The following is a 12,439-nucleotide window of genomic DNA, read 5'->3' on the forward strand; positions in this document are numbered from 1 at the left end:
ACACACTATATACTATATGTATTGAATATACAGTCTTCCGTACTGCAATAAATAACAATATATTAATAAAGGTTTTCACCAGAAACATTACACAGTCTGAACAATGCACTTTGGAGACAGAAGTCAAAGCCAAAGCTGCTCGGTCAGTGAACCAGAGTTAACAGACAGAGGAGTCCACCTGCTGATCCAGAAACACATCAAGATGCTTCCGTGGGACTACAGACTGACGTCTGGGCCGCCGCTTCCACTCTCTCCAACGTCTGATGCTCCACATGACACATTTGGCACCTCGAAGACGTATAAAAACGGTAAAATGTGCTTTACAGTCTTGTAATTCTCATAAACAAATTCAGCCGCGTGGTTCCTTTCCCTGAGAGAGACGGGAAAGAGAAATGGGAGGGGGGACGGACAGACAGGCGAGCAGACGAAGGGTCTCCCCTGAGGAACATTTCTAAAGACAATTTATATATTTTGGAGAGATAAACCATCTGCCTGTTTGTTCTTCTCATAAATTTTCCAGTCAGTTTTACTGGCTTGTCTCAGCCACCGTCTCCCTGTTCGTGCTGTGTGTGTTCCTTCGTAGCGTGCTGCCTGTCCTCAGCTTTGGACAAGTGCTTCAGACAGCTGTGTTCTTATTAGGTCTTTGAGGGCACCGGAGGCCTGATTCGCCTTTTGTTCTTGCCCTTACATTTTCTAACCACATCAGGGGGCTTTTGTTTCTTTCTCTTCTTCGTCGTTTTCTGCTGTCTGCAGTGGCTGGTGGATTCCTAAAGTCGCTGCTGACCTTAAATATTCTACCAGCCAAAAATAATTTTTTGGAGTAGAGAGGAACGTCCACATGATGGTTGGTTTCCTGCTGAAGAAGATTAACTTACCAGCCACATACAAGTTTATCAGCATTTGGCTGACAGTTATTTGGTGGTTTTCCCGTTTCCCGCTCGTAGCCGGCCGCTATCGCTGCCTGTTCGTCAGGATGAAGTGCTCCTGCGTTAGAGAGTACAGTTATGTTTTTGGGTTCACTTCCAGCCATTCATCTCTTTGAGCTTGCTGATGCTGGTCCCTTTGACAGGTGTGGAGGGTGGGGGGTTGAAAAGAGGCAAGGTGGGGGTGCTACAGCCTCGTGTCCACAGCTTCTCAGTGGGGACTGTCCACACGGTCCGAGATGACTTCTTCTTCGGCTTGTCTGTCTTGTCTTTAGAAGTACCGGGGGACATGGACTGGAGAGGGAACAATCAGGAAGCAGGATTAGGGCGACAGAGAGGACATTCAGCAGTGAATGATGCTGCTTTATTACAGGCTCAGACTAAACAATTGGACCTTTCACTTTCTGTCTAGTCCATTGAACCTACTGCTATAAATCTGTCTTGCCCTCATATGTGACCTGTCCTGGACTTCAGCTCTCCTTTCTGATTTAGATTTAATAAATGTAACATACACAGCAGCAGAGAGTGAAGCAGCTGAGCTTAGCAGCGTTTCGTCCCGTCCCTGCATAGCGGTTCTTCTTTGGCAGCAGCAGGACAAAGGACACAGCCAGAGACAGATGGTAGAAGCTGTGGACATAGGCGTAGTCCCACTCCTGCAGTGACGAGAATACAGCACATCCTATTTAGTGTGATTTAATTTAATGTTGTTCATTTATTTCAACATATGAAGATATGTAATTAGACAGTTGACAACTTCAGACTCTTTAAATTAAAAGTGAGAATGCATCCTTATGGCAAGAAACAATCTCACTGCTTAGTCATGGCATTTTATAATATTTATATGCTCGGATTTGTTTTATTTTGATGATATTCACCTCAAAGTAGAACCGCAGCATCAGAGCGAGAGCACCGAAGCAGCAGCCTGGACCGACCTGCTGCGTGTACACCTTCTTCTCTGGATACACCGCCCTCAACTGCTTCATCTTCTGCAGCTGAAACACCAGGACCTCATTACTAGGACATCCACAGATTAGACGCACACGACATTCAAGAGAGAGATCGATTGATTTGATGGCAAGAGAAAAGAGAAGGAGCAAAGGAAGGAGAAGAAAAGTGGAGAGGAGGGTGGAGGAAAAGAAGAGTACAAGGAAAGAAGTGCAGAAGAAAAACAAGTGCAGAAATGTAGAAATAGGTTGGAGAAAGTGCAGGAGAGAATAAGAGGAAGGGAGAAGGAGAGGACAAAATAATAATTGTTGCAGGTGGAGATCATGAAGAAGAAAAAGAATGATATGAAAGAGATGGAAGAGAATGAGGAGATGGAGAAGGTGAAAGAGTGAAAAACAGAGGACAGAGAAGAATTTGAATCAGATGACATAAGACTTTTGAAGGCCAACCCAGAACCCAGGCTATAAACGAACTACACCACGGTCACAACTTCTACGTCACCGCCATTAAGCTTCCAACTGATTTGAATTTGATTTGAAGCCTTTCCTCTTAGTGTGACCTGATCTAGATAGTGGCCATGGCCAACACAAAGAGTATAATGTAAGTTCTTTGACGAGGCTGTAAAGGCGGACGAGTAGATGAGTTTCAGCGTTCTGCGTGAAGACGCCTGATGTCCCCGACAACCACTATAAAAAGTGTAAAAGCTTTGTTTTATGTCGTAGAACAAAAATCTCTTAAGCTTGTGTTAACCACAGACCTTATTTCAGGCATCTATCCAAAAGCCCATTCAAGAAACCCCATTGACTCAACTCATTCCTGCAGCACTCCATAACCTGCCATTCTAAGGCCACTCACCCATTTGACAGTGATGATGAAGACAGCTGATCCTATTGGTCCGGAGTAGATCCCATAGCCCCAGCGATCCTGGTAGATCCTCACAGCGGTGGTCAACACACCAAACATGGTTATACTGGAGCGCTGGGGTTCATCAAAGTCCCCCAGAGCTGGGACAAGGAGACACATGCTGCATGTGAGACAGGGATTGTCAAACTTTGTCACCTGGATATTACAAAATAAATGTAAATGTGCAGTGTTAGGTTTATCTCTGCCTAAGGAGAATCTTGTCTTTTTCATTCTCCTGTCAGGCTAATTTTTATTAAATTACAAAACGACACTAGTCCTTACTTATCTAGAGACCCCGAAGCACTTAGAAGTCCGATAAATCTAGTGAGCAGCACTGATGTGAGGTATCGAAGTACTAATGGCAGTGATAATGCCTCAGAGCGTCTGTGTGTTAAATTGTGTAAAGAAAAATTATTTAAAAACTGAAGGCAATCTAAGCATCAGGCACAAGAAGCCTGAGAGTCTGAAGGTTTTCAGTTCAGTCTAAAAAGACACCAGGGCCTTTTCACAGTCTTTCACAGCGCTGGAATATACAGGAATATATAGGCCCGGGCACAACAGGTGGTTGGCATCGTGTCCATTTCAAAGAAAAATCTTCTCTGTTCTTGCTTGGTGACATTTTTAAGACGAGCTTGGATTTGATATTTAGCCAGCCATTTAATTAGTACGCCTTTCGACAAAGTGGGCGGCCCAGTCAGTGAAGTCAGCTGTCGAAGCATTTGGCCCTTCACAGCACGTGATTTAAAGCCCTTGCTGCAAAACCTCAGTGGCCTATATGGGTAGATGGGAGAGGAGCACATGTGTTAATGTGTGTGTGTGTGTGTGTGTGTGTGTGTGTGTGTGTGTGTGTGATCATATGAGAACACGTCTGAGCACATGTGAGCTGAACTCAAAGACACAACATATGTTATCAACAACTGTTGCTGGTTGTTTTTAACCTTGTGCTTGGGACGTGTCGTTGAATACCAACTAATAATCGTTATTGTCTACTTTTTGATGAAACTTTTTTAGCAAGCTTTAGCAAGTTCCAGTTTTTCAGAAAGGTCAACAAAAGAAATGTTTGCAGAAATACATTGTGGAATGAAGACAAGTGGAAAGACTGAATCATTGTGTGAGCAGGTTTGGATCTCAGTGTCTTTCTCAAGGTCATGTGATTATAGACATCAGTTATGATACACGCAGAGGCAATACATGTGCTGATACCTGCTGCCTCCACTAACTCTTCAAACCACAACACATTCTGTAGCTGTATGCAGAGTGTGGCAGACTGTATACTAGGACTCACCTATAAGAGTGACCCACATGGAGAGAGCCGTGCTGTAAACACTGAAGTACTCCAGGATGTCGTATTTCATGAAACACAGGATGGAGAGGCCTGGTCCATCACATGCATGGTAGATCTACAGCCACAGTATGGAGGAGGTTAATGTTTTGTGTTTTATCAGCAGAGAGCGACGCACATACATGTAGACATTTAATAAGACAAATAAGTAATGTATTCAGTAAAACTTATTTATTTATACTTTTGTAAATATACTTAAAATTGTTTAATGCTAAGCCTAAATAGATTCAATAAGGGATTAGGTTAGGTAGGATTTGGATTTGATAGACATCTTATATTGGATTCAGATTCAAATAATAGTGATCAAATACCATGCTGGTGAGTTGAACAACAAATAGAAAACATAAAAACGAAGACATGAGCACTTTTTGAAATGTATGAATACTTCCGATCGGCACCAGAAACATTAGTGCTGTGAGCTAACTGCATGTTCAACCACCAAGATTTCACTCAAACACCACAATCAATGAAGTGCAAGCGCATCAAAACAGAACCATCAGCGCGTTCTCACCGCAGTGAAGAACATGGTGAAGAAGTAGACCATGGCCTCCATGTGGAAGCCCCTCTTTGCGGCCACGCTGGCTGTAGGCAGGAACACCAGGCTGCTGACTGTAGGAAGCAGCATCTTGGCAATAAATGCACCCATGGTGGAGGGACAGCAAACTCAACTCTGTGTCACAAAACTGGAACTGTCAACACTCTTAATGAATAAAAACGGGATGTCAACTAGTAAAGTAGATGTCCTCAGGTCCCTTAGTCCTTAGTGTATGAGTCTAGTGAGTGGAGGAGCTAGAGAAATACAGCACACATACACTCCCACGCAGCAGGAACACACCCAGCTGTCCAGTTTGGCCCTTTAAAGTTTAAATGCCCTCCAAGCTGGTGGGTCCACAGAGGCCTGTATGTGCAGTGTCATGGCTGGGCAGCTGTTTGCATACCAGTGCGACATGGGAGGGGTTTTGGGCAGGGCAAGGGTGCTAGCATGCCATATTGTAGCATATTTATGGACTATTGCAGGCCATGGTTGAACACTATCTGCTAGATAATTGTCAGTGTTTGTTTTACCTGTTAGTGGCAAAAGACAGAACGGTTTTCAGCTGGGTTTGTGGGTTAACACGAAGTTTCAGATGGAATGAGCAGAGGTTGAGACCTCGAGAAAGACACTGAATACCAGTCAATATGTTTATAATATTCATTCCCAGCTCCAACCTCCGGGTCTGAAAATTAAAGCCAATGCGTAAGTGCCTAAAACCTGCATTCTTTCTAATGGCCAGCAGGGGGCGACTCCACTGGTTGCAACAAGAAGTCAGATTGTATAGAAGTCTATGAGAAAATGACCCGACTTCTCACTTGATTTATGACTTCAGAAAACATTTTCCTGATGAGTTTATGTTTTCAATCACTCGTTTCAAGTCTTCTTCAACACAGCGTGATGTTCATTTAGTAAATGATGGTCCCATTTAGAGTAAAATAGACGATAAAGCAGGGTCTGCTTTTGGGCGGGGCTACCTTGTGACTCATAAGTTGCTACCACGGCGACCTGTCAATCAGGATAGGCGTTCGGTTGAACAATATGACACTCTCGGAGTCGGAGTCGAGTACATTTGCAAGCTAACTTTGTTAGCAGCTACTCTGCACGACGTAGCCAGGAGCCGGATGCACACATGGTCCCCTCTGGTTCCAAAAAGCCAAGATGGCGATTGCCAAAATGCCAAACTCGAGGCTTCAAAACGGTAGTCCACAAATCAATTCCATTCTTCAGAAATGCTTTGAGGCCAATCTCTGAAGCTTTATATCAACTGGACAAGAGAAGAAATAAATGTACACAAACGTACACTGCTGTTTGGAGACAGTTTGTAGTTCTTAGTTGTCACTTCCTGTTTGGATCATTTTTTATGTCAGGAATTAAACTTATAATAAATAACAAATAAAACCATATGGTGCACAATTAGGTCAAAAGAAACACTCCAAGTCAACAGAGGGAACCTTGTAGAGGACGTTGAAACAGCTGTGTTGGGTTTCTGTTTGTTGTTGCCGTGTGAGGTGGCGTTGAGCCCACACTGCTGAGTTACTCCCATTACAGTAAAGACACCCACCCAGCTCTGGGTATGGTGCTAAATACTTCTGCTGTGGAAAATGTTCCAATCTGCTGCTCTGGCTCTGAGAGAGCAGTAAAAAAAAACATAATATCTCACTGCCATTATCTCATCATGATTCAGAAACCGAAAAATAAAATTCTGTTTTTTTTTTACTCACAGCTGACTCTGGGTCCTTGGGTACTGACCTAATAAAGACCATTTCTGTTCATTCATAATATCATAAATGTAGTTCCCCAAATGCTGCCTTATTCAAATGTCTTGACACTCACATTAGCAATTCACTCAAAAGAGATATCAACATACCAACTTCCAGAAAGCCCAGTAAAGCTCGATTTCTACTGTTCAGTGGTTGGCAGTATTCTCACATCATTCCCACAGTCTGGTTGTAAAATAAAATGACCAAAAACAAACTATAAAAGGGCAAGGAAAAATCTGTCAGATCCCACCCACCCAGCTCATCACACGTCCAGATAAAACTCGCACATTGTATATGGAGTGATGCATTATTGTCGACATTTTTTATGTCATTTTTCGATGCTGTGAACACACTAGAACAAACTAGATACCATTCACCTCCACTGTGGATGGAGGCAGAAATATCAGAGACAGGAAAACCTGGACAAATAAAACCAACCCCCCCCCCTCCAAGCAGCTGCAGTTGAAAAGGCAACAGTAATACATGTCGCTTTTCTCGCACTTCACAGTTCACACTCTGCTCCAAAGAAACATCAGACATGCTAACCTGAGAGCCCAGGTAATACCACAGGACCCTACCCGATCCAATTAGACAGGATGTAATCTGGACCCAGCCTGACTCTCACTTACAGGAATCGATATGTACCGCTAAAAGTAAGAGGAAGCATTTGTTTTTTGTGTAGTTTGAGAGAACTGACCTTTTAAACCTTTGCTGAGTCAAAGCACTGAGTGAGTTGAATGTGTAAAAAAACAGCAACAAGTTCTTGAAAGTCTGAGGTTTTATATAAACAGTGGTCACGTCCCATATAAGGCTAATTTGTGTTTGCCTCCTCTCAGTGAAGCCATATTTGACTCTCACTGCTGTTCCCAGAGAGGGTTTCTGTCTTCCTTAAATGATCCCATGATGGCGGTGAGGCAGCAGTTGCCCTCCTCTGCTCTCCTCTCAGCTGTTACACCTGCTCAAGGGCTTGAGGCAGCGACACAAAGGGTGCAGTATTGCTGAGGGGTTTCACCCCACGCCTCAGATTCTCCGAGTGTTTCAGTAACCCGAGCTGCCGGGGCCGAGGCTGGAAACAAACTCTCAGGCCTGATGGTTTTGGAAACGCTGCCTTGGCCTAACCACGCCCTCTGCCGGGAACTTCTCTGCAAATTGAACCCTCCTGTTGTGTTCGGAACGTGTCTGCAACCTTTGTGTTCCCATCTCAAGCTGACCGTTCTGATATGTGTTTATATAGCACAGGAAGACATCGTTTAGAAAGTTATTTAGTCGTTTGCACATACAGAAACACTTAGCTCAGCATAATGAAATAAGTGGCATTCTTGTAGCTGAGCTCTGCTGTGGCTGCAGGTCACTCTCAGTGACCTTTGGTCCCCCACTGCAGCACCCAGCAGGGCGCTCGTCACTTTCTGTGAGAGGAATGTGCATGTGTCCTCCCCACCTGTCCTACCAACATTATTTGCTACAGTGAAGTAAACTGATGCAGTAGAGCGAGTCTTCATTAGTACCACTGTCATTGGCAGCATGAGTCAGATGACCTTAGATGACCCCACCAAGCCCATACTCACCCTCCAAGACTTGGTCAAAGAGGTCAGGTCCTGGTTGTGGTGTGGAATGTATCATGTGAAAGTGGGAGAAAGGGGAGACGGATAAAGGCCCTGACGCTCCACACCGGACACCGACATGGACAGCAGGGTGTTGTTGGGTGTTAGCGGACATGTCCACACACGTGTAGACTGCTTATACAGTCTGCATTTTACCGTTTTACAGTGTAAAGATACTTGTCAGTGCTCTATGGTGTAATGGTGACACTGTTTCTAAGTCTCAAACCTAGTTTGAGCATTCCTGTACTGCAATTTCTTGTTACTTATTTGCTGACGTAAACACAGATACTGATATATCTGCAATAGGCTAATATATAATAACATACTGTATATGAGCCGTGCATATTTATCAGTCTACCTTAATACAGAGGAACAAACAGGAAGGGAGTCTTGTATTTCTTATTTTTCTTTATACCTAAATAAGTAAGAACTTGTGACAATTGTTGGACGCAGAGACAATTTTTTGTACTAGTGAAGTGATTTTGAAAATAAAAATGGCAGTGGGTCTATGATGCTTCATATGAAATGACCACCATCACGACATCAACTGACTGACATCAGTAGGGACCACTGAGAGAACTTTTAGACCAGGAAAGCTCGTCTAGTGCAGCTTTTAGACTCATTAAATGTCTCGTTAATCTGAATGTTTGTGGCAGAGAAAAGTGAAGACCCTCAGTTCTTCTTGTCCAGGAGAGTTTGTGGCCTGTGGTGACTTTCACCTCAGGACCCCTCAGTCTAAACACGGCGGGTTAGTGTGGGAATGTGGAGCAGACTTCCTGGACGCATCTGAAAAAACACCAGGCTTCCTTTTGATTCAGTAATAAATAGCCGTGACCTCTGACCCCCAGGCCTTCTTTCACAAATAATTGGAAGGCAGCGCTTATGTTTCAGCCAGCCAGTCACTCAGGACAAATGAGACCCAGTGTGAGCGGAGCGCTTCACCTCAGTGCTGGTGTTATTTCACCTCGTCAGTAAATGGTCATCTTGACCGTGATATTTTTGTCGTTTTTAGTTCGTGAGATATTTTATTCTTTGTTTTGATTTCAATTCCAATAAAACCCCCTATTTGCCTTTTTTTAATTATATAAAACAACTTAATAAGCAGGAAATTATATTTTTCCTGCCGTTTCCTTCTTTTCTTCCATCAAACTTTAATTAAAAGCTAAGCCTTGTTTTTCTCTGGATGCCGTTGTTTGAAGGACAGTTGCAACAACTTTCAGATCAAAAACAGCTGTCCACAACAGTTTATTGCATACCATACATCATCTACAAAACTGTTCATTCAGCCAAATCATGGCTCATAGTGGGTCATTTACGGTGTCGCATAACAAAGGAACTTTCAGCAATATTTTTAGGTGTACTTTGAACATACTTACCGTCGTACTCTAGAGTAGAATTTGCAGAGAGTAAAACTCAGTTACTGTCTTCTAAATTGTGTCTGATCATGTTGTAGTGATGATTTCAACATTTTCATGAAAGAAGAAGTCTGCATTGATTCTGTGATGATTCAACCTGGCTCCGGTTCATGACGTCTTCCACTGTTAATGCTTTGGAGAAGCTCCCTGTGTCCCAGGAACATTTCTGAGCTGAACAGGAACTGATGCGTTCCATCTTTCCAACAGACAAAAAAAACAAAAAAAAAAACAGCTGGTTGTTTAGAGGAAATTTAAAAAAAGTAGCCAGCCAGAGTGTACAGTGAGTGTTCCTTTAGTACAAAATGTCAATTCAGTGCAAAACAATCAAGCAGTGATCAGTTATCACCAGATGAGTCGCCAAAATGAAGAATTTAAGAACTCGCGCAGAATATCACAATTTCCTCATCATACAAAAGCCACATGAAGTTCCAGCAGTTAAATGACTCAGCCGATGTTCAGCTGGACCGCAGCAGAAACACTGATGTGGTTTTACTAACTGATGCTTACATCCAAACATTCTCCCCATGTTAGTCTGCCAAAGTTTAAAATATAGATGACAATTTGATCTTTTTCTGTTTTGTGTTCTCTGATAAGTGAATGTTTTATCAGAGCAATAAGGCACTCCAATATATATATATATATATATATATATATATATATATATGATCAAATGATAGAATAAATGCACCTCAAATGCAACGCACTGGGCCACAGACTGTATATAAAGATGGACGACATGACAGCTCCCCAAAAGTGCAGCCAGAACATCTTCATCGCCCCCTTGTGGCTGGCTGCAGTATAGGTCATGAACCTGCCCCCTCCATGTTAGGGGATGGGACGTGGGCCAAACTCAAAAATCTAAGTGAAAATGTTTTTTTTTCCAAAAGATTGTTTCTGTCATTTCAAGTAGTTCTTATCATGCTGATGTTTGATCAAGTGTTCATTTTTCTAATAAGTTTGGTTGTAATTAGTTATTGGATGCTGTAGTTCAGTGCACATGCCGCCTGTTACAGTCGCTCCTGTTTGTTTTCTTATTTTTTCTTACTTTTCTCCTTTATTCCTTTTATTTAACTCAGTACTTTTTAAACTGACTTTTGAAGTTGCGCCCTCTCCACACATGCTGGTAGAGAGAGTTCTGGTACTTTTTTTCACTCTGGAATTACTTTCATTATTAGTACAATTCCCCCCTCGGGGATCAATAAAGTATTTCTGATTCTGATTCTGATAAAAAACGGGGTGAGATGTCACGATTGGAGAGTTGACGTGTTGTTGATGCTGGAAATAGGACAGTGGTGTATCCTGACGAGTCGATGTGTGGCCACCTGTGATGACGTGTGTCAGGACACCAGCACTGTGCGGGCTTACATAGAAAATAATGAGTGCTGGTGTTTATGTACACATAATCCGTCGCTGATGTTTGTTGCCCATTAGACAGAGAGAGAAAAACTAATGACGCTGCATCTGCTGCCCAAACTCAGCTCAACTTCCTGTTTTTTCAAATCTGTTTTTCCATCCAAGTGTTTTCAGATAGAAGTGCGCTTTGTTTCACACATACCTGAGTGAAGCTGAAGTGGGCAACCTTCTGCAGTTGTGTTTATAACTCCTTTAATTGCCAACCCTAATGACTCCAGACTTTGTTTGGCATGCTGCAAATGAGCACACACAAAAACACACCCATGGGAGTGTTGTAAGGCCTCGTGCAACACATTTTCTTTGTAGCTTTTATTCTTTTGTCGTGTGGAGGGTGGTGGGCTTTAATTGGGTGGTGTTGTGGGCGGGGCTTATTCCTCTGCTCTGGCAGCCTCCCTGAACTTTGTCTATCAGCTTATAAATCTGGCGACGGAGCAGAGCGGCGACTAATGGTAGCCAACAGACTCACCGGCAGCAGACTTAGAAGAAGGGGAGAAATGGATGGAGGATGATAAGAGAGAAGTTAGAGAAAGTCGTGAAGGGATGGAAAAAGTTAAAGAGAACATTTCTGTGTCCAGACTCTGGGACCTGGATTATAAAAAATACACCAGTAACCACAAGTGTTACCGAATCAATAAGGACTGAAATCTTAAGGACTATAACTTTAACATGAAACATTTTAAAAGCACTTTTATACATAACAGAATTAAATTAAATGAGAGATCGAGAAAGAGAAGAGAGACTAATGGAGAGAACAAGTGCAAAGCTGCAAAGAGGCAGCTGTAGAAACAGAGAAGTGAAGAAAGAGAAGAGAAAGAAACATACAGAGAGGAAGAGAGGGAGGGGTGAGGAATAACAGCAGAAAAAGACAGAGAAAAACATGAGAGAGAAGAGGAGAAATCGTAATAAAGCCAGAGGGAGGGAGACAGACAGAAGAGGAAAAAGAGGGGAAGACGACATGGAGGGCAGACATGGTGGTCCTCAGACGTCTGCTCGTCCTCCTCTCATCAGTCACTCTTCTCCCCTTGCCTCTCATTCCTCCGTCTGAATCGCCGTCCTCCCATCTGTTTCTGTTCCTCAGTGTGTTTCGGAGAGGAAGGAATCCTGCTTCACCATCACTTAAAGGAATATTTCACCTGAAAACTTTATCTGCTCATCATGTCGTTCAGTGTTTACACAAACTAGTTCTACGTCCACTTATTAAGAGGGATTCGTTCTTCATGACACGTCGTGGACTGGAATTAGTGCTCCAAAGTGTTAAGCATCATATAATAAGACAGTGAATTGGAACCACTGAAACAAAATAAGTAGATTCAGGGAGGAAGGTGGTCTGACGTGACACTGCAGAAGTTTTGATGTCTTAACTAAAGCCTGGCTGGTTAGTCAGTGGGCAGATATTGGCTTATATTAATCTTATAGTAGATAAATCGGTATCAGTTTATATGTAGGCTGATAAATAACGTGAAATAGCAGCACAGAAATGTTAACGATAATTTTAGGAACAGTGTCACCAGAGAGAGCTGAGTTTATTTTTCAACTATAAAATGTCCTACACACCACGTATTTTGGTCACAATTCAAAAACAACAATTTTAACTCTAAAATA

At 42.7% G+C, this 12,439-nt stretch overlaps 1 protein-coding gene across 1 annotated transcript; it reads right to left on the reverse strand.

The window, feature by feature from the left end:
• Nucleotides 1-1,016: 1,016 nt before the first annotated feature.
• Nucleotides 1,017-4,759, reverse strand: mymk (myomaker, myoblast fusion factor). The gene is made up of 6 exons (XM_070905078.1): nt 4,625-4,759; nt 4,057-4,171; nt 2,724-2,872; nt 1,799-1,915; nt 1,436-1,576; nt 1,017-1,217 (listed from the first exon to the last, which is right to left on the reverse strand). Exons 1-6 carry the CDS (start codon nt 4,757-4,759, stop codon nt 1,017-1,019), a joined length of 858 nt encoding a protein of 285 aa, XP_070761179.1.
• Nucleotides 4,760-12,439: the final 7,680 nt, after the last annotated feature.

The sequence above is a fragment of the Enoplosus armatus genome, chromosome 4 (assembly GCF_043641665.1).
Source record: "Enoplosus armatus isolate fEnoArm2 chromosome 4, fEnoArm2.hap1, whole genome shotgun sequence".
NCBI classification, from domain to species: domain Eukaryota; kingdom Metazoa; phylum Chordata; class Actinopteri; order Centrarchiformes; family Enoplosidae; genus Enoplosus; species Enoplosus armatus.

Coding starts and splice junctions, on each gene's coding strand:
- mymk (XM_070905078.1), bottom strand. CDS start 4,759: ATGGGTGCATTTATTGCCAAGATGCTGCTTCCTACAGTCAGCAGCCTG. Junction 2,873..4,056: donor CATGTGGGTCACTCTTATAG/GTGAGTCCTAGT, acceptor TCCTTGTCCCAG/CTCTGGGGGACTTTGATGAA. Junction 1,577..1,798: donor TGCTGCGGTTCTACTTTGAG/GTGAATATCATC, acceptor TCGTCACTGCAG/GAGTGGGACTACGCCTATGT.